Source organism: Nicotiana tomentosiformis, chromosome 1, assembly GCF_000390325.3.
Source record: "Nicotiana tomentosiformis chromosome 1, ASM39032v3, whole genome shotgun sequence".
NCBI lineage: Eukaryota > Viridiplantae > Streptophyta > Magnoliopsida > Solanales > Solanaceae > Nicotiana > Nicotiana tomentosiformis.
The window spans coordinates 110,420,578-110,443,073 of NC_090812.1; the positions used below are offsets into that span (position 1 = coordinate 110,420,578).

The 22,496-nt window shown below is 36.4% G+C and overlaps 2 protein-coding genes across 2 annotated transcripts; both read left to right on the forward strand.

The window, feature by feature from the left end:
• The first annotated feature begins 1,289 nt into the window (after nt 1-1,289).
• LOC104102346 (uncharacterized) lies at nt 1,290-12,663 on the forward strand. The gene is made up of 14 exons (XM_009610031.4): nt 1,290-1,672; nt 2,137-2,456; nt 3,633-3,807; nt 5,377-5,460; nt 5,540-5,781; nt 5,901-6,117; nt 7,035-7,114; nt 7,387-7,471; nt 9,496-9,627; nt 9,740-9,853; nt 9,924-9,971; nt 10,880-10,964; nt 11,722-11,778; nt 12,195-12,663. Exons 2-14 carry the CDS (start codon nt 2,233-2,235, stop codon nt 12,269-12,271), a joined length of 1,620 nt encoding a protein of 539 aa, XP_009608326.2. The 5' UTR covers nt 1,290-1,672; nt 2,137-2,232; the 3' UTR covers nt 12,272-12,663.
• A 5,622-nt stretch (nt 12,664-18,285) lies between these two features.
• LOC104102347 (scarecrow-like protein 23) lies at nt 18,286-20,216 on the forward strand. The gene has a single exon (XM_009610033.4). It carries the CDS (start codon nt 18,491-18,493, stop codon nt 20,015-20,017), a length of 1,527 nt encoding a protein of 508 aa, XP_009608328.1. The 5' UTR covers nt 18,286-18,490; the 3' UTR covers nt 20,018-20,216.
• Nucleotides 20,217-22,496: the final 2,280 nt, after the last annotated feature.

Here is a 22,496-nt window from a genome sequence, read left to right on the forward strand (position 1 = left end):
TGAGGTAGGTAACACAAGTATAATTGGTAGTACTAAAAATTAGAAAAAAATTAAGGCTAAACGTTAGCTTACTTGTCAAAAAGACACGTAAAAAAAAATCTCTGAGCATAAAATTTTTATTGCAAAATAACTATAATTCTTTAATGTTGTTTTTCTTAATATTTACTCCATAATATCTTGGGCTTAATTGAAATTTTGTTTATTAAATTCTCCGTATTTGAATTAAGTCCTTATATTTAGGATTCTGAAATTAATTAAAATTTAATCTTTTGTAAATTTTGTTCTTATTTGAATAGTATATAATAATCATATAAATTCCTTCCGAGATAACTTTGAACTTTATATATGCTCTATAATATTTTTTCATATTACATTTGTACTCCTTTCCTTCACTAGCTTGCTTTAGTATCCTTTTCTATTGTTTTTTTTATTGCACTTTAATTTTTGTATTCATTTGACATTGGTAAATTATTAGTTACATACTGATATATTTTAAATACTATCCTTCGGTATGATATAGGTTTTCAAGGGCGATCTGTTATTTCTCAAACTAGAAAGGAAGCATAATAGCTTGTGAAATTGAAATTATGACATTATAAAGTGGGAACAAGTTATAAATTGAATTGTTGACTAATGATTGACAATTTTTATGAGGCAGTTTCTTTCTTGAATGAGTTAGTTATACACTGTCAATATTCATGGCAATCCTCATAAACTTATACTTTTATTTTATAACTCAAACATAAATTTTAAATAAATTAACACTCATCGATACGAGGTACACGCGCATCGCGCGTACCCTTGAGACTAGTGGTTATAACATAAGGAAGAAAGTTGGAAATAACTGAAATAAAATGAATATTTATAAAAAAAATAAATTTGAAAGAGGGTTAGGCTAATTAGCCATTAATATTTTGTCGGGCGGGCCATTTTGATGGCTTTTTTCAGCTTTCATGCGAGTATTTACACATGTTATGCCCAACGAAGGGATTATAATATGAAGGGCAATATACTTCAAGGGGGACACCGAATAATTTAAGTAAACTGATAAAAATATAATAGTTTAAGGAGCTTTTAGGATATTAACTCTTTAAGAAAATAATTTTTTTTAGATTTCTTATGACCAATGTATAAAAAAAAAGAGATAAAAGATCGTAAAACTAAAATAAATTTGTAAAAAATCACAAAGTGGATTAACCCGCTATTTAGTGCGGTGATGTTTTTTCTTCGTTCCTTAGAGTAGAGCTTTGGGATAAAAAAAAACATAGAAAAAGTTCATTTGTTTTTTTAATAAGGGAGGAAATTGGAGAAGAATTGGGTATAAATATAGAAGGCGGGTTAAACAAGGGAGGGAATCGAGGATGGAGCAATAGAGAGAAAAAAACTGACCCATAGGAGCGAAAATGCCGCTTTAACTCTCTCTTCCCCCCTCTCTCTTTGTCTGTCTTTTCAACTTTGTACATAAAAATTAAAAGTTGAATATATATTCTTCATTTACTGATTCCATATTTTAGTATAAAATTAAATATTCTGTACATAACGATCTTGTAAACCTCTATCTTCCTGCCTTGTATGCTATATGCATTATATATTATATATATAGGTATATATATAGCATCACCCCTTTTTGTTCAATCGGATTACAGTATCTCTGCAGCATAAAGATTTGGTGGTAAGCTTATTTTCCTCGCCTTTTGATTTGGTGCTCATAGTTATTATTTTGCAGTTTGGTTCTTTGTTCTTTTTTTCAGATGTGATTGCTTAATCATGTGTGCAACTTGTATTATAATATATTTATATACTTGAATTGGGTTTTAATTTTGATGCATCAAATCTATGTGGGTCCTCAACAAAAACTTTTAATTTATTTATTAACCATATTGCGGTTTCTGTTTGAGGAAATTCATGATCTTGGTGGAAAATTAAATCAGTAATGAAAAATAAATTCATTTCTCTTGACCTGAAACAGTTTGTTCCTATTTCATTCTCCTTTTATGTTAAAAATTCTATCGTTTTGATTCTTGATTACTTTGAAAACCCCAAAAAAGAAAAAGAAACATTGCCTTTGGTATGTTCTGTATTTGATTGATGCCCTAATGTGTTCTTATCCGTATAATTGTATTATTACTTTGGTAGGTTTCTGAATTTAGGGGGAATGAGTAGTGTCAGTTTACCATGAGTATATAGTTCAAGAGCTCCTAATGTATAACTTCTCAAGCTGAGCAATAGTAGATGGATTCAGCAAGGAGTTGGTTCCAGAAGTTTCAACCGCGAGATCGTTTAAGGTCATCGACCAAGAAGAAAGATTCAACAATGGGTAGTGGAAGAGAAGATCCTCAGCCTATGTCAGCTGAAGAGGCCTCCAATGTTACGAAGCAGAGGGTCGCTGCAGCAAAGCAATACATTGAGAATCATTACAAGGAGCAAATGAGAAATTTGCAGGAGAGAAAGGAGCGGTACATCATATTTGCTGCTTTTATAATCTTTTTATGAGTTATCTTTAGTTCCTAAACTTGCTTCTTCTTTCAATATCACCTTTCTTCTGAAAGGCATTTCATGTATCATGAGTTCAGATTTGCATTGTGAATTTTCTCATTTTCCATATTGCCATGAGCCTGTATTCTCCGTTATAACCTGTTCGAGGAATTATGAACGGTGGTTGGTAAAGGGTTGGAATACTTTCTAAAGTACTGCTGTTTCCTTATCCAAGCTTGTTTTGCTTCAAAACACTCACTTTTATATGCTTTGATATGCTTTTGTACACAATTCATTGCTATACACTTGAGCATCATTTCTTGTCCGTATATTATATTCAGTATATTGCGTATATGGTGCTTTTTCTTTGAGCATCTACAACAAGGCATGTTGTTGGAACTTTTTTTTCCAACAAAGATATTGTCCTGTCACACTGGTGTGGCTAAAAATTACTTTTTATATGCTCACCTCAGCTTGTCATCTTATTTTCCTTTTGTAATCGCTCTCCTCCATATTTCATGTGAACATTAACCTATCTTTTCAAATGGCTGATACTCTAATTACCCCATCTTTTTTCAGCTTAGAGTTAGTTGGTTTGCATAATAAGTACGAAGATGATGTCACAAATTGTGATGAAGGTTTGATGACAGCTAACTTTTCTTTTCAGCAAGACCAAAAAATAAAAAAAGGGGCGTTTTAAACACTTTTAAATGTTTAGATATAAAATTTTCATCAGTAAAACTCTGCGGTGCTTGTAAGGCATCTTGTATAATTGAAAGATGACAAACTAGTCAAACTTACTTCAATGACTGTGCCAGTCAAATAGCCAACTTCAAATGCACCGAGAGACTGATGGAAATAAGTAGGATTGGCTGTAGTGTTGCCTCATCCCAGATGTTAATACTTTCATTCATTCATTTTCGAAGATGTTCACGGTCTTGCTGGTTAGCTGTTAATTTTTTCGTTCATTCATTTTAGAAGATGGTGCATAGTCTTGCTCGTTAGCCTGATTTGGCAAAAGTGGCATACTATATAAAGAATAACACCCTTTACCTTTTTGATCTGCCTAAGAATTGCATAGTCTTGATATTTCCAAATAATTCGCCCTACCAAGTGCTTTGAAATATATTCTTTTCCTTTTTATATTTGGCCACCAGTCGAATGGTACTGGAAAAGAAGCTTGCGGATGGTGATGTCTCAGAGGAAGATCAAAATAATCTACTGAAATTTCATGAAAAGAAGGAAACTGAATACATGCGTCTGCAAAGGCACAAAATGGGTGCTGATGATTTTGAGTTATTAACAATGATTGGGAAAGGTGCATTCGGGGAGGTAATGTCTCTATTGAAATATCTAATTGCCTGTATATGCCTTTGTTGGTTTCTTTCTTCTACAATTTTGTTCTGTTATTAATGCAATCCTCTATAACTACAGCTTTTCATTTTTCCTAGTTCTGAATGTGGTTGTTAAAACTTCTCACAAAACTCTCACACAAAATAAGTAAAATTTTACAGCTCTCTATTCCTCTTGATTTCCGTAGAATGTAGATGATGAATTGTCAAGTCTTTTTTCTCCTTGGGCAATGAACTCCAGACTCCAGAGAAAATTGAAGGCGTGAATATCCACAATTTTGTTGATTACATTTACAACATTTAAGGTCTTGGATATTCATGATAATAATATTTGTATTTGTAGTTTATAGTAATAATGTGCTCTAATCATGTCAATACTTATTAAAGGAACAAGAAGAAGGTACTACAGCTGCTAACCATGACCACGACCAACAACGTTGTGAATACGTGCCTTTTTAAGTAGGTTGAAATTGAGGAGCTGTTTAAGAGTCATGTGCTTTATTAATTTCTGGATGGAAGAGGTCTCTCTTAGACCTTACTCAAGTAATAAGTTAGGATTTTTCCATCTTTTCTTTGGGCTCTATTTGCCACTGCTGGGGATCATGTCTCTGATTGACATCAACTTTTCTATGGCAAGAAGTGTTAAACTCGTAATCCTCATTGGTGATGTTTTCTCCTGTAGTATTAGCTAAGACACTAAGAGATACAGATATTTATTATAGTTGACACGAGCTTAAAAGTGATTATCTATTACAGATAAACTGTTTCGAAGTGGCTGAGCAAAGCTAAAGACACCACAATTATTAATAGAGGGGGATTTTAGGCCTGTGCTCCATGGTGCAAACTGAAATAAAATCTAACTAATATAGTGATTTACTGATTTGTCATTCCCTGGGTAAAGAATGAAAGTTAAAAGACATCTGAAGCTTCCGTGTGAATCTAATGACCTTCTAATGAGCAATAAGGAATTTCTCACCGCAATCTTTCTTATGATTCTGCCTCTTAATTAAGGCTTCTTTGGCATGGATGGACAAATGGGCAACTTCTTATTCTTGTGTAAGCTGAGATTTTTATTTCCTTTTTTTCCCTTTAATTAATACCTGTGAGCTAATTGCTGTGCTTCTGGATATGATAAGGAGTTGCCTCTTTTTAGAAATAGGTTTTCTAGGTGCCAGAAACAATTCTTCTCACCCTTTCTCGTGTCAAAACTATGGGTTTCATAAGAATTTCTTTGTCAAAGCTTGGGAAATAGACTTTTCTGCTAGGAAGTGCTCTGCCTCATGAGTCGCAAGTTTGTCGTGAATTTCCATTAGGTGGTTTCTTGCCCGTTTCGGAATGGCATCATATAAGCAGGTTGTCCCATAGTCTGCAAATGTAGTAGTCAGACTAAATGACTTGTTGAATATGCTGGAGTGCTTGCATTATACCTTCAACTCACTGTGTAGTAGCAGCTAAATATTTCTGAACTCGATATCATGAATTGTGGATAAGAAATCCCCTTCTCAAAAGTGTAAAGAATGTGAACGATTTGGGTTTTTTGTCATTACAGGTTAGAGTTTGTAGAGAAAAAACAACGGGTCATGTATATGCGATGAAAAAGCTTAAGAAATCAGAAATGCTTCGTAGAGGACAGGTACATTGATTATGAACAAGAGTGCCATAATGGTTCTTACTACTATATTTACTGGTCCTTAGCTTTTGGATCCTATTAGGTTGAGCATGTAAAAGCAGAAAGGAATCTGCTCGCAGAGGTGGATAGTAATTGCATTGTCAAACTGTATTGTTCTTTCCAAGATGATGAGTTTCTATATCTCATCATGGAATATCTACCTGGTGGTGATATGATGACTCTACTCATGAGGAAGGATACACTAACTGAAGATGAAGCCAGATTTTATGTTGCTGAGACTGTTTTGGCTATAGAATCTATCCATGTACATAACTATATACACAGGTGGTAACTTCTTTTGATGCCTGGACGCAATTTGTTATGTTTTATTTCTACATTCGTACTGGACCTCTCACCTCTTTAAATATTCTAACCTTGTTTCCCCTACACTTTATTTCCTGTAGAGACATTAAGCCTGATAACCTGCTGCTGGATAAGTTTGGTCATTTGAGACTATCGGATTTTGGACTTTGTAAGCCTTTAGACTGCAGCACCCTGGAAGAGAAGGATTTCACGGTGGGTGATAGTGTCCATGGAGCTTCCCGGAATGATGGGTCTTCAGCTCCCAAACGCACTCAGCAAGAGCAGTTACAACACTGGCAGAAAAATAGGAGGACGCTTGTAAGTTTCCTCCCATTTGGATTTTTGGTTGAACATCTTCCCTGTTTTATTCCTTTAGAAGACACTGGTTTACCTCTTACTGCAGTATGTCATTCTATGTTGGTAATGTTGTTGAAACAATCATTAGAATTGTCCCATATTGGTTAAGGAAATGAGTTGTTGTCTCCTTCTATGGTCTTGGGCGATCCTCATTTCATGAGCTAGTTTTTGTGGTTGATTTAGGCCCAAAGTCCATTTTTTTAACATGGGATCAGCGTCAAACCGATCCTTATTCTTGATTTACCTAATGTTCGGACCCCATATTATTTTGTCCACGCTTCAGATGTCCAATCCTAGGCGTGCAGGGAGAGGGAATGTTAAAATGTACCACATTGGTTGATCTTGGGTAATCCTTACCTCATGAGCTAGTTTTCGGGGTTGAGTTAGGCCGAAGGTACATTTTTTCTCACACTGGCGCATAAGAGTAGAGGAGGTCGAGGGGGCTATGCGTAAGATGCATAGGGGTAGAGCTACCAGGCCAGATGAAATACCTGTGGAATTTTGGAAGAATGCGGGTAGGGCAGGTCGCAGATGCTGAGGTTGCACCTGTGGACAGGGGTGCACAACAATACTGTTAGGCAAGCCAACAATTAAATCAATACGCTAATAGTGTATCCAAAATGCATTTTAAAGCAGTTGAAGAAATAAAGAGTGAAGGTGCAGGCACACCAGAACTGGTGCACCAGCAGCCCCTCTTGAGTTCTAACTCAACCCGCGCATCGTCCGAATGGCATCCGGGGCCATGCTGCTTACCATTTAACCTGCTGACTTACGTAGCAAAATTTATGTGGTTCTGTGGATCATTTTAGAGTTGATTTTGTGTGGTTGAAGAAGTCAATCTTTTTATCTAACTAAGTTTCCCAATTGGGGTAATCCAGGCATATTCTACAGTGGGTACACCAGACTATATAGCTCCTGAAGTCCTGCTGAAGAAAGGTTATGGAATGGAGTGTGACTGGTTAGTACAGTTTTCTCATGTATATGGATGCGCTCTTTGAGTACACTTTTTTGCTTTTGCTAATTTCTTGAAAAACGTGATCTTATGTTTTAAGTTGCTCCCGTTCTTCATGCTTCTAAAGCTCCTTTTCATGGCTCCTGCTTACCATGTCCTCTTCTCTTTAGTTTTCATTATTTTAGGTGTATCTTTTTGGGGGGTGGTTGGGGGGGAGGGGTTAATCCATGTGCTTTATATATTTATCCTCATGGCATAAATTGCTTCTTGTTCTTCAGGTGGTCACTTGGTGCTATTATGTATGAAATGCTAGTGGGTTATCCACCTTTCTATTCTGATGATCCCATGTCAACATGTCGCAAGGTGAGCTTCTGAGTGCTGCCATTAACGATCATCATTGAATTTTACTTCTTTATGTTTCCTTTAGTTTGATTTCCTTATTTTCTATCTTCCCTCATTGGGCTAGTTCTACAATGGTCTCATATCATCTCATCCAAACCTCTGATTACTATCTTCATCCGGTCAATTCTTGGTGCTTTACTTTTCTTATAGTCCAGTTTTTTAATCTATATCTTCTATATAATAGCTGAAGGACAGGAATTGGAATTTTGAAATTTTTGCTCACACTTTGCTCCTTGGTGTTCCTTGAGCTATTTGTTTGTACTACTCTATCTGCCCTTAAAAGATCCTGTTGTTATTGAAAGACTTATCTTGCTCACTGGGGCTTTTGCATGTTCCCATTTTTCTTGTGTCTCCATTTACTCATTTGCCGTCAACTTACTCAATGTCCCTTTCACCTTATCTCTTTCACATTTTTTTCCTCCTACTTTTTCTGTCAGAGCTTTGGCGGAGGGAAAGGAAAGAGGATATAGGTTGATCTTGATGAACTACTAGTCGGAGAATGATATTTCTTAGTCGTATTTCTTTTGAAAGAAGTTAAACGTTATTACTCCTTTGTCACAGTAATTTATCTCTTTCTGCTTTTCGAAGTTAATTTGACTGATCTCTTCGTATGTGAAATCAGCTTTTTATAAAACTCTTATTCAGAAAATGCACAAAGAAACTAAAAGTTGTTTTTTTGTTGGTGGGTTGTTTTGGGGGGGGGGGGGTCAAGTATTTTGAATAATCTCTTATTCGGAAAAATTCTAGATGCCCTTCCACTTGATTTGATATTTGACGGTTAAGAAAGGAGAAAATTCTAGATGCCCTTCCACTTTGAATAAGGATTTTTTATGTTTCTAGAATTCAACTTACTAAAAGCTTTATTTGTTTGATCATCTAGCTCCCCTCTTCACCCCTCTCTTTCTCTTCCCTGCAGATTTATGATTGACTAATCTATATTTTAGAATAATACTATGATCTTTTAGAATGGTAGTCTCCTCAAGGACAAAGGAAAAGTGATTGGCATGATGGGAAGAGATGGTTAGGTGAATTAGAATGTGGTGTTGATGGATTGGGGTTGGCAAAGGAAAAGAAAATTACCAAGCAAAAAATAAAGAAAAAGAGAGGCTGCTGGTACCCGGACATAAATGTAGAACTGAGTAACTGAAGCTTAAGCTTTTCCTCAACTGTTCCCCACATCAATATGATACGCCTATTTCTGGTTTTTGTTGATCATAATCGTATGAATGGGCTTATAAAACTATTTGCTACTTTGATGAGCTTCTTTAGTCTAACACAGTTAATGACCATGGTTATTCTTTGATCAAATCGTCAATTGTTACAAATATCATATGTGCTAGCTCTTCATTATTTATAATTAAATAGTGATTTTCTGCTTTACCTATTTAGTTTCAGAAGATGTGAAAGGTTTAATCCAAAATATAAATAGGTAAAGAAACATTAGTATGGTAGGAGCATAAGCTTAAAAAGATGAAGGTGGTAACAGAAATGGGAGAATGGAAATGAGTGCGCTTTTCTCATCCATTCAGTTCATAATTATTGGCTCAATGTGATAGTTCCAAAAGATAAATAAATAAATAAAAGAAAGGGTTAACGAGGCAGGAGCAGAAGGGTAGAAAGATAAACGAAAGTGAGGCTTGGGTAGTGTAATCATACATATCGTTATTCGTAACTAGGCATCTGAAATGCTCTGCGCATTCTGATGGTCAGTTTACTACTATTTTGTCATTCCTTATTTTTAAGCTTGTTTCTAGAAGCTATTTCCACATTATGTTTAAGTCCTTTACCTTTTTTCTTATTGGCTTCCTGGAGAACCTTTTTCCATCTTTCTTTTCTTTTCCCTGAAAAATTAGGATTCATCTCTTCATCTTATAAGCTACTCTGCCCTTGATTATCCTCCAAAGATTGCAAAAGAAAAAAAAAAGAATCTTAAAGAGGACCCTTAGAATCTTGTCATCTGTTTAATTTTATCCTTGTACCTGCAGATAGTAAACTGGAAATCACATTTAAAGTTTCCGGAGGAAGCAAAGCTATCTCCAGAAGCAAAGGATCTCATAAGCAAACTTCTTTGCAATGTTACTCAGAGACTAGGTTCAAATGGTGCTGATGAAATAAAGGTGTTGTATGGTGTGTTCTGTTCTATGTTCTTTTACCAGTTTCACAGTTCAATAGCAAAGTGTAAATTGCCTGTTCTTTTTTTTTTCTTTCTATCTTTTGTTTCTATATCAGGTCCACCCGTGGTTTAAGGGAATAGACTGGGACAGAATCTATCATATGGACGCTGCCTTCATTCCTGAAGTTAATGATGAGTTGGACACCCAAAACTTTGAAAAGTTCGAAGAGGTATTGATATCCCTTGTTTTCTTCTGCTATTTTATTTCACACTTTTGATATCTTCTTGTTGGCTCTGCAGTCCGAATCTCATTCTCAGAGTGCATCAAGATCTGGTCCTTGGAGGAAGGTATTTACTCCGGTGCATCATGTGGGATTGCATTTTGTTTCTACATTCTGCATACTGCAATTTCTGTCATAATTATAGACAGAAATGCTATTCACAAATAACCCTACCTGTAGTGTAAATTATCATTGATGTGCAATAAGGTTGGTTATTTTCTTGTAGTACTTGAATTATCTGTTCTCCACCTCCCCCTCGTTTCTTCCTTTAACTTTGGAGCCATTTTTCTTAAAAGTTTTTTGCAATCTACATCAAAGTTGCAATTTACAAAAAAAATTAAACGGAGAACTTGTCTGGAAACCTTTAATGTAAGCTTGCTTGAGACATCTTTTTCAAAGGGGAACGATCCATGCTTATTCAAACAGTGGGGGAGAAGTTCAGATACTTTCAACAATGTAGCAGATATGCCCGAGTCATGTCTATGCTGGATACTGAAATGAAATACTCAAGCTGTGGTTAGTTCCATCTTTTTGTTAAAGTCTTGGCAGGACTTCACTGACGAGTTGACCAGTGATGTGTTAAGTGTGTGCAAGTATTTGGGAAACTTGAAGTTGCACAGTTTTGCAGCTGAAACTGGATAAAGGTGAGAAAGAAGAGGGAGGGCATGAAGTATTGAAGTCAAACTAGTTTAGGGAGAAAGTCTGTTCTGTTTCCGGTTATAAGTTATGGCTTCCAAATAGATTCTACCTTCCATGATTAGATATTTAGGTGCACCCCAGCAAAGATTCTCACTTTAGAAATGTCTGTAGCTGGATTTGTGTTGTTATTGTATTCTATTTGTCTCTAGCAGTGTTCCCGAGGTTTTCTGTTTTCATGATTTCTCTTGTCGTACTCTTAATTTGCTAACCCCTACAGTTCCTTCTTGACCTTTGTTAGTTCCCTCTTTATCTCATTATTACCCTACATTTGTGCAGATGCTCTCATCCAAGGACATCAACTTTGTCGGTTACACATACAAAAACTTTGAAATCGTGAATGATTACCAAGTGCCTGGGATGGGTCTCTCTCTCTCTCTCTCTCTCTCTCTCTCTCTCTCTCTCTCTCTCTCTCTCGTTTGATCGATCAACTCATGAAGTCCAATATCTAGGTTGTGAATATTTTTTTAAGAGTTCGATCGCATTTATATAAGCTAACATCAGATCCAACTTCATGATATCGAAGGACAATGGCATAGTGGATATTGAATTCAGATACATTAAATAGCTGGGACCTCATTTGTTTAGCTTTTTCTAGTTGCTATTTTCTCTGCTCTTTTCTTATGACTATGTCAATGAACCAAACTTGAAATTACAATGCTAAAAAACGCTCAAGCCTTTGTGGTTGTTATCCATAAGCAAGGCCCCACTGTGTGTTTTCACAGATCAACGGTTGGAATGCCTTGTTCCATGTCATGTTTTCTTAGTTATTGACTCTTTGATAACCTGCACATCTTGAACGGCTTGGAAGGGATAGTTGGTTTACTTTTATGCTCATTTGGGGAGCTTTCAACAATTCTCTATTATAAGTTTCCCCATTAAGCTTTGACCAGGTTGTAATATAATCAGCTAAACACATTTGGGTCAAGTAGTTTGGTTCCCTTTTGGATCCTGTATAATTGCTTATGGTATTCATCAGTGAGTGGATATCACAAACAAGCTGATTGTTAAGTTATTGGATCTATAAGCTCATTCTAAAGTTAGTATTTGATGCATTTGGAACAGATTTTTTCATTGCTGTGTTAAAAGTGACTGACTTTCAGGTCTCATTTTTTTCACAGCTGAACTGAAGAAGAAGAATACCAAGCCAAAGAGACCGACAATCAAAGCACTATTCGGTAATATCGACCTATCCCATCTCCTTATTAAAGAATATATCTAATTCGCTTGATTCTTCCAGTGCATTGTTTTGGTTCTTGTCTGCTAGACTCTATGCTTTAGAACATCTGAAACACACTCTGTGTCAAATACAGTTTTATGCCTTATTATTTTGTCATGCGTTATGCATGGGGATGTTGTTTTGCTTGATGCCATTTGGTAATAAGTTACCTACATCCTTTTTTTAGGAGAGTATTTATCATACTTCCCTTTTACTTAATTCCCAGTTTTGATATTAGCCGACTCAGAAAGAAACAGATAGCTTCATTTTTTTTAACACATTTTAGTTACATTATGAGATTATATATTTCCTCTTTGGAATTCTACATCAAAAACTCAGTTTTATCTCTTGTTTCTGCATCTGCTTTTCAAACAGAGGACGAGTCAGAAGGATCAGATACAACTAGTTCTCAGCAATCCCAAGGAAGCTTTGTGAATCTCTTGCCTCCATGATTTGAAGTTTGTGAGAAGCAGAACAAACTGAGGATAATCGCTGCTTTTCCACCCTGAGGTTATCTTTCAGTTAATTTTTTAGATCTCCTTGAATCCGCTTGTAGCACCGAATGAGTATAGAGTTTTGGCAGTTGGTTAGTGGCGATTTGATCAGGGATGTAAGTATTTAGCCTGATATCAAGATGTTGAGAGAACTATGGTGGATATGAAACTAGTAATGATATTGTTAGAGTTTGCTTGTAACAGTGCTCTTTTGATTGTTTACTCATCTGAGACAAAGATTTAGAGGTAATAACTGACTGTAACACTATTATTTCTTCACTTGTTTTAAAACAACAGTGTAACATAGAGCAATGTCATTCAAATTCACTGTGTTCAGTTTGAAGGGTTAATGTGGTCCGGTTCTCAGAGGTGGATCTATTATTTTATACTAGTGAGTGGAATATTACTACCAACTGATCGGATGCCGAGTTAGTACAAATTATATTTGTAAATAAGTTTTTTCAATTCCCTAAACAAGAATAGTATTTGTAAGTTTTTTCAGTTTCCTAAACAAGAACACCCTGGCTTTCTTATAGCAGATAATTTGGAAATGTTTTTTCCTAAAAATTTTACACCCAATGAGTTACAAGCATTATTAAAAAAAACAGTAAAAAGTAAGTCAACTTGTTCCACTGAAAAACAACTCTCAGATATGATTCGACTTCTCATTTGTACTAGTATGAAATTCTTGATCAACTGTCTTTAGCCTTCGAATCTATCACCCCAACTAATAGGAATTGCTAATCCACTATACTACCCCAATTTCAGCCTAATATTTTTTAAAGGACCCAAAAAAAAAAGTCTGTAGATTGTAGAATGGGATACAGTTTTGGTCTAGCACTTTTAACATTAAGTTAACTCGAAAAAAAAACATAGGAAAATGTGATTTGAAAACTCAGTGTTCATCTATACAATGAGTAAAGATTGAGTAGGATCAAAGGAACAAGATCTAAGATTAAAGAAAAATAATGCGTTGTTACGTTTCTTCAACAATTATCAAATTGGCTTGGTAAACTAAAATGGCATCACAAAATGGTTTTAATTAAGAAGTGGTGGGTCTTTGCTGTTTTCACCAATAAGGCAGCTAGCATATCAATGTAAGTGACCAAATACAATAGCTCTGCATCTATATGTCTCACTATGCCATACATAGATTCGGGGGAAGATACCAAATTTTTATATTTGAAAAAGATTTCCGTAGGTATCTCTATTTTGCTGCACATAACTTGAACTTGAAGTCAAAAATACTTTATACTCCCTTTATGATTATATTTGTTTTTATGACAATAGTGTCCGGATCAACTTGCATGCACTTTGACTATTTCAGAAAATACTTACAATCTTCCACCGACATATATTGGGACTTGTCCCTTTATCGTTATATTAAAAGTTTTGTTTATGTTAATAAGATTAAACCGCCAATATATTATACATAGAGAGATTCAATTGGCCACCTGTGAACCGATGTGGCTCCCACCGATTGAGTCTATGTCTAGTCATACTATTAGCGTGATACCTATCCTTTACAGACAACAACAACAACAACAACCCAGTATAATCTCATTAGTGGGGCCTGGGGAGAGTAGTGTGTACGCAGACCTTACCCCTACCCTGGGGTAGAGAGGCTGTTTCCGATAGACCCTCGGCTCCCTCCCTCCAAGAATTCCCCACCTTGCTCTTGGGGTGACTCGAACTCACAACCTATTGATTGGAAGTGGAGGATGCTCACCACTATAGTGATTTTGAAACATAATATTTTAGAAGGTTAAGTACAGTGGGAGACTAGTTTGGTCAAGCTTTTTAAGCTAACTCGAAAAAGGACATAGGCAAAATGTCATGGAAAACTCATTGTTCATCTTTAGACGAGTAAAGACTGAGTCTGATCAAAGGAATAAAATCTCAGATTTTAAAAAAAATATTGTGATGTTACGTTTCTTCAAATCGTTATCAAATTGGCTTTGGTAAACTGGCATCGCAAAAGTAGTAGTAGCTTTAATTACACCAATAAGGCAGCATGACATATCAATGTAACTAACAATATAGCTGCATCTCTATGTCTCACTATGCAGGCCGAATACACTTTTGTTGCACCTAAATTTGAGCTCTCTACTCCAAAAAAAGAAGGTTGAAATCTCTACGGGATGACAGGGTCCATGGTTTAAACTTACTCATAACCGATCTTTCCACCAACCCAATTAATGTATAACACATGGCTTCATATACACTTTTTATCACTAAATCATAGTTAATTAATACATATTTTCATATTAATTTATGACTTACCTATAATAAATTAGTATTTGCTAGAGCATAAGCCCTTGGCTTTTACGTGCTTAAGGTGGTTCGGTTTTTTGAGACAAGGGATGCTAGCAGTATGGGGGATATGACAGCTAGTTGTATTAAGGAAGCAGCTAAAGAGGTGTTGCGAGTTTCGAGGGATTACGTTGGTAGACGTCGAGGGAACTGATAGTAGAAAGGAGAGGTCCAATAGAAAGTGGAAGCCAAAAAGGTTGCTTATGTGAAGTTAGTGGAGAGCATATACGAGAAAGATAAGTGGACGCTTAGAGAGAGGTACCAACAAAGAATGAGGCGAAGTTAATGGTTACAGCGGCTAAGACGGCAGCATTTGAACGCTTATATGAAGAACTTGAGGTTAAAGGGGATAAAAAGTTGTACAGGCTAGCTAAGGCGAGAGAAAGGTAGGCCCGGAACATAGATCAAGAGAAGTGCATTAAGGACGAAGATGAAAAATTATTGGTGGAAGAGGCACAATTATTAGACGTAGATGGCAGCCATACTTCCATAGACTCTTGAATGAACAGAGGGATACGAACATTGTGCTTAGTGATTTGAAGCACTCAGAGAGTCGTCATGATTGTGAGTATTGTAGGCGGATAAGGTTGGAGGAGGTTGAGGGGACTATGCACAAGATGAAAATGGGGAGAGCGACCAGGCCAGACGAGATTCCGGTGAAATTTTGGAAGAGTACGGGAAAAGCAGGTTTGGAGTGGCTTACGAGGTTGTTTAATATCATTTTTTGGACGACAAGAATGCCCGAGGAATGGAGGTGGAGTATAGTGATCCTACTATATAAAAAAAGAGGTGATACTCAAAATTGCAACAACCATAGGGGTATCAACCTGCTAAGCCATACTATGAAAGTCTGGGAGAGGGTCAATGAGGATTAGGAGGGTTGTGCCTATTTCTGAGAATCAATTCGGATTCATGTCGGGGCGTTGACGACAGAATCCATTCATCTTGTTAGGATACTGGTGGAACATTATAGGGAGAAGAAGAAAGACTTCCATATGGTGTTTATCGATCTGAAAAAGGCATACAACAAAGTCCCTAGAGGGGTTCTGTGGAGATACTTGGAGACTAGAGGTGTACCTATAGAATATACTAGGGCGATTAAGGACATGTACGATGGAGCCAAGACCTAGATTAGAACGGTGAGAGGGGACTCAGGACACTTTCCTGTAGAGGTGGGGTTGCATCAGGGATCAAAGCTTAGCTCGTTCCTATTTGCCTTGGTGATGGATGAGTTGACGCGACACATTCAAGGGGAGGTACCCTGGTGCATGTTTTTTTGCAAATGACATAGTTCTGATTGACGAGGCACGAGGCGGTGTTAACGCTAGGCTGGAGGTCTGGAGGCAGACCTTGGAGTCTAAAAGTTTCAGGTTGAGCAAGACTAAAATAATATACTTGGAGTGCAAGTTTAGTGACGTGACTCGGGAGGATGATATTGAAGTGAGATTGGACACACAAGTCATACCCAAGAAAGATAGTTTTAAGTATCTTGGGTCTATAATCCAAGGAAATGGAGAAATCGACGAGGATATCACACATCATATTAGAGCGGGGTGGATGAAGTAGAGGCACACATCCGAGATCTTGCGCGACAAGAATGTGCCATCAAGACTCAAAGGTAAGTTTTACAGAGTAGTGGTTAGACCGACCATGTTGTATGGGGCGGAGTGCTCATGTTCTAGAAGTTAAAAGTTGCGAAAATGAGGATGTTGAGATGGATGTGTGGTTATACAAGGAGGTATAGGATTAGGAATGATGATATTCAAGATAAGGAGGAGTGGCCTGTATGGTGGACAAGATGCGGGAAGCGAGGCTGAGATGATTCGTGCACGTGAAGAGGAGAGGCGCGGATGCCCAATGAGGAGGTATAAGGGTTGTCTATGGCGGGTCCAATGAGAGATAGATGTAGACTAAAAAAATATTGGAGAGAGGTGATCGGATAGGACATGACACATCTTCAGCTTATCGAGGACATGAACCTTGATAGGAGGGTGTGGAGGTCGATGATTAAGGTTGTAGGTTAGTAAGTGGCCGAGTGTCTTTCCTTTTCAAACTTGCACTTCCTTCCATAGCTGTAGTACTAGTTGTTATACTTGTGTTCCCTATTTTTAGATCGATATTATTACCTGATGTTTCCTTTGCTTCCTTTTTATTTTTTTTTGGCTGTCACTACTATCTCGCTTTCCACAGTTCTTTGTCAGAACTGCTGTGATTTTGCTTTATTGAGTCGAGGGTCTTCCGGAAACAGCCTCTCTATCTTCACAAGGTAAAAGTAAGGTTTGCGTACATACTACCCTCCCAGACTCACTTGTGGGAATACACTGGATATGTTGTTGTCGTTGATGATGAAATGTAGCCAATTCTTTCGAAAATTAATACTAAAGTTACGAAAGATTATTCATTTTTAAATTCCGTTTTGCATTTTCCTTTTGTTCAGAACGTTACCCAGTTGATCCATATAAAAAAAAAAAGGATTCACTTTCTCTGGCTGACACACCTGTCCTTCAGTACTTTCGTAACCACCATTTTAGGATTGTTTCCTAGACCAAACAGAAGCCATACATGATACAAGTTACAATAATAATGAACCTAAAGGTTAAAGTTAATTACCACATAAACTAACTTTTGATTACTTATACTTGGAACAAATTTTCCTTCTTGATTGTACCGTTATCAGTATAATTTAATTTGTTATAACATGTTATTATTCTACTTGTCAAGTAATTATATTAGATTTATTGCGAAGATTTATCTGTAATTTGAGTACAAAGAAGTCAAACGTTATCGTATTTCACAATTCCAAGGTTACACGCCTTGATATTGTGCGCATTCGAAAATGCAGAAGGTTTTTTCTTTCTAGTAAGATGTGGATTTAACGAAGTTGTAGTATTGTCCAAAAATGATACATCCTATGATTCTCCAAATTAATTATAAGCCATGTGAATCATGTTTTGTACTAGAAATCCCAAACCTTTTTGTTCCTAACGTCAAATTTAAATAGAAAGTCTCATTTGCGGTTGAGATGTCCAAGCTGATCAACTAGAATGATGGCTGTAAGACTGCTTGCCAAAATAATAAAGATAGATGGGTTAATTCGTTATTGCAATATAATATCTTAGAATAATATAAGCTTTTATTAGGCTTTTGAAGAAAACTTGGTTTTTGATCCTTATTTAGTGCTTGCTTTTCAGGGACCAGTTTGTTGGATGCTCCACTGTTACTCGTTTAAGTCACCATTAGTGAAACTGTGTCATATATTGGACATTAATTAGTAGTTTCTAACTGTAAATTAAAAAGACCAAAGGATAAGCGGACTATAAATTTTTTCAACTGAGTAGTAATATAAGTATGTTTAATAGTACAAATTACTCTCTAGTTTTTAAGCCTGGCCGCTGAGAGACTAAGTGTAATTAACCACCATAAGGATTCTTCTAAACGACTTATCTTATCTTTAGAATAAATAAATTTTAAAAAAAGAAACCTGGATGGGTGAGGAAAAGGTAATTTCAATACTTTACCATAACATACTATTCTCAGGAGAAACAGTATAATAGAATGTATAAGGAATTATAGTTATAATGGAATGTTAATAAAATAGATAAAATGACCATTGAACTAACGTGTGGTTTGTCCTTTAGTTCTTAACTTTACTTGCATGTCTTACTATGCCGGCCGTTGCATTCAAAGATTAAACAAATGGCCTAAAGTTGAGAACTTGCGACCATTTCTTTGTACATTTTATTGGCCAACTTCTCCCTTCAAATACAACATATTCACCACCCCATTAATCCTCCTCATCTACTTCTTCTCTTACTCAATTTTGTTTCATGATCCTCTAAACTGTGTGTTCATATATTTGTCAACATGTTGAAAGGAGGGTCTGAAGTAATTCATCAACATGGTGCTCTTGATAGTATGCAACAATCCAATGAACATTGGGATTGTGCTAGTCTTGTTGGCTTTCCTGGAATTACCTCTGCCCCTAATTATCCCTCTAAGCCAATCACTGATCGCGGCAATAATCCCGAAAGAAATGAACTTTCTCAGTGGGTTGAGCATGTCACTAGGCAACTTATTGAAGATTTCCCAGAAAATGAAACCGAAGCCATGACATATCAGGACAACATTGTCCCTGCACTATTGGGGGAGTTGAGGTCTAAAAAAGTTGCGCGAAGAAACTCTTCTGAGAGCATGGAACAACAACATCAATGGAACTCTCATGATCTCGCTAGAGATGAAAATAATATGAACATAAATGAGACGGGAACTAAAGGAATGAATGGGCTAGATGATCAAGGATTAAACTTGATAACTCATCTTTTGGAATGTGCAGTTGCTATATCAGTAGATAACTTGGGAGAAGCTCATAGAATGTTGCTTGAGCTAACACAAATGTCATCCCCCTATGGACCATCTTGTGCTGAAAGAGTGGTGGTTTACTTTGCAAAAGCAATGGCTAGTAGAGTCATCAATTCATGGCTAGGAATATGTTCCCCTTTGATCAATTACAAGAGTGTCCATTGTGCATTTCAAGTCTTTAACAACATCTCACCATTCATAAAATTTGCACATTTCACCTCCAACCAAGCAATTCTCGAGGCTTTCCATCGTCGAGACAGAGTCCATATCATCGACGTGGATATCATGCAAGGTCTACAATGGCCGGCTCTGTTTCATATCCTCGCCACTCGGATAGAAGGTCCTCCACATGTTACAATGACAGGAATGGGGACATCAATGGAACTATTGATTGAGACAGGGAAACAACTTTCCAGTTTCGCCAAACGCCTTGGCATGTCCTTTGAGTTCCATCCAATTGGGAAGAAAATAGGGGAGCTTGATATAACCATGTTGCAAATTAGGAGAGGAGAGGCTATAGCCATACATTGGTTACAACATTCCTTGTATGATGCCACTGGCCCTGATTGGAAAACGATGAGACTTCTCCAAGAAGTATCGCCAAGAGTTATCACACTAGTAGAACAAGAAATACCACTAGGGGGTAGTTTCTTGGATCGATTCGTGGGATCCCTCCATTACTACTCCACAATATTCGACTCATTGGGAGCTTTCTTGCATAGTGATGATTCTAGCCGGCATAATGTTGAACATGGCCTGCTTTACAGAGAAATCAATAACATATTAGCCATTGGAGGGCCAGCAAGAAATGGGGAGGATAAATTTAAGCATTGGAGAAGTGAACTATCAAGAAATGGATTCATGCAAGTGCCAATGAGTACAAATGCAATGGCTCAAGCTCAATTGATATTGAATATGTTCCCACCAGTTCATGGTTATAGCTTAGTGCAAGGTGATGGAACATTAAAGTTAGGGTGGAAGGATACTAGTTTGTATACTGCATCTGCATGGACTTCTCCAAATTCTAGATAGATAGATAGATAGATAAATTTGGACTTTAAGATAATTTGTCTTATCTTTTGTGGTGGTTTAGACTTTAGAACAAGTCACCTAATCTGACACTTAATTTCCCTACTGCTTCTTTTATATCATCCTCAACTGCTACATGTCTGTAGTAACTACTGTTAGCTAGACTGACTTAGCAAATTGACAAAATCTTATCAACAGTAAGGAATCGCAGGGCTTCACATAACTAAGCAGGTCACGCTTCAAATTTTCTTCCTTTGTTTCAAGGAAAACAAAAGAATGTTTGAGGACTTCTATCTTATTCAACCCTCAATTTTATTTAATATTTTGAGGAGATAGATGTCTGTAGGAGCAGCCAAAGGAAGTTTGTAAATGCTTCCAAGGACCATGTTCAGTTGAGCTATATAGATCAATTTCTTGGATTTGCAACATAAGAATTAGATATATAACCCATCATGATAATTAAGCACCACATCCACATAACAAGGATCTACCTTTCTTAGTGTAATTCGGCCAAGCAAAATGAAATCTATACTTATATTCTAATTGATCAACCACGACATATTTATGTTAATAGAATGGGTAAAGCATGAATGAGAAAAAATGCACTCCTACTTACTTCACCATCGCATCATCAGGAAGACAAGGAGGATCAAGAAGTAAAGTATGAAGCGACTCTATGAATACATTTAAAGAAACTTTATCTTTGACATTTTTCATTACCAAAATTGGGATTCGAGTATATTCACCAATCTTACTGGTGGTGGATCGGAATTGTCCATAGTTCCCTTTTAAGACATTTGGATTGGAACCATCTTTTATCAACAATATCATATCCATAAAAATACAAGTCGTAGGTAAACCAATACAATGTTGAGTTATTAACCACTAGCTGTATTCTCTCGTATAAAGTACGACGTAATGGGCTATTATCTTCACATGTTTCTAGCCCTTCTGCAAGCTCAAAAGCATTGATTAAATCTAAAGAGGGATGGTCTTCAATGAGAGATTCACCTGTGATGACATTGTAAAACATCAAACGATCCTTATTAGCATACGAAAATAATATTATTCTTGTTGGTTCACCTTCCTTTTCCACAACGTCAATAAAATCACCATTAGTAGTAGTCTTGATATCCAATTCTAGCACCTTCCACGTATCCAGTAATTGTTACTATGATCTGAGGACTCGTTCACTTCATAGCCTCCTAGAACATACAATTTCCTACCAATCAAAGGAACAAAGGGTTTTGATCGGAGAAAATTCCTTGAAGAAGATATGATTTTCCAGCCACAGTCAGTAATTTTAGTGTTAAGTTTAAGCAAATTCCTTGAAACTTCCTGCTTATTTGAATGATTGATTTGGCCTCCAACGTACGTAGTAGATAATTACCCAGCTTCCTCCCTCTTCAGATCGATTTCAGCTGTGCAAAGAGAAAAATTTGCATGGGCTCCGGTCATCTCGTCAGAGCATATATATATATAGCATGTGGCGCATTCCGTTTTCGGTTTATTGGTGTCAACAAAAGAGTGTAAATGCAGCGACTCAAGAATAAACTGTAGTAATTTGCAAGAAATATGATTTGTGGGTTTTATCACTTACATGCACATATATACTAGGGCAAGTTACACTTTTGGTTTGTCGCATATATTACCGGCTATTATTTTTGGAATCGACTATACTGTATAGTTTTACTATTACAATTGTTCTTTATGCCATTTATTGAATATGTACAAATTATTAATTTAAAATTTAGTAAATTATAAATAAATAAATTCTGTACCTATAAGTTTCTAATCTTTGACTTCCCCTCGACTTCTCCGTGGTAATTATTGCTCCAATATTGATCCCAATAATAATCAAGCGTCATTAAAAACATAGTCATTATAGTCTACATACAACTCCCTTTCCTATTAATGTCTTCTGTCAATGAATAAGTCGATTTCCTAGGATGAAACCCAATAGGAATTTCACGGACCAGCAATGATAATCCATAATTTTATTTTATTAATTATATAATAATTGAAAGTGTTTACCTGAAAAATCGGATAACAATTGAATTTATACGCGGTTTTAAGAATATGTGATCTAATTCGATACAAAGTGAGAAATCAGATTTAATATGCAAGAATAAGTAGAAATATAAATGCAAACCATACATGCAGATTGAACAACTTAAGCCTCGCAAGGTTAACTTCCTTCTAATTTATATGTGATATTGTTGAAGCCAGAAAAATATGAACAAAGCTAGGAAAAATAGTATGTTGTTCTTTGAAGTATGTTACAATGTGTCCAATGAATTACTCCATTCTCTTTATATATACAAGGAGATGAAACCTTTAAGACCTTATTTTATATGAAATTATGTAGACCGTTGGCTCTCTTTTTGACTTAATCCCGTAATTTCTGTCATAATGATTGGTCAATGGCGAGAATTACGGATACTTGTCGTATGAGTTGGCAAAGCTTTTCTTCGAGGTCGTT

Bases quoted from the DNA above. Each gene is read 5' to 3' on its own strand.
- LOC104102346 (XM_009610031.4), top strand. From the start codon at position 2,233: ATGGATTCAGCAAGGAGTTGGTTCCAGAAGTTTCAACCGCGAGATCGT. The intron at 7,115-7,386 runs GTTAGTACAGTT...CTTGTTCTTCAG, and splicing joins TATGGAATGGAGTGTGACTG to GTGGTCACTTGGTGCTATTA. The intron at 7,472-9,495 runs GTGAGCTTCTGA...TTGTACCTGCAG, and splicing joins CCATGTCAACATGTCGCAAG to ATAGTAAACTGGAAATCACA.
- LOC104102347 (XM_009610033.4), top strand. From the start codon at position 18,491: ATGTTGAAAGGAGGGTCTGAAGTAATTCATCAACATGGTGCTCTTGAT.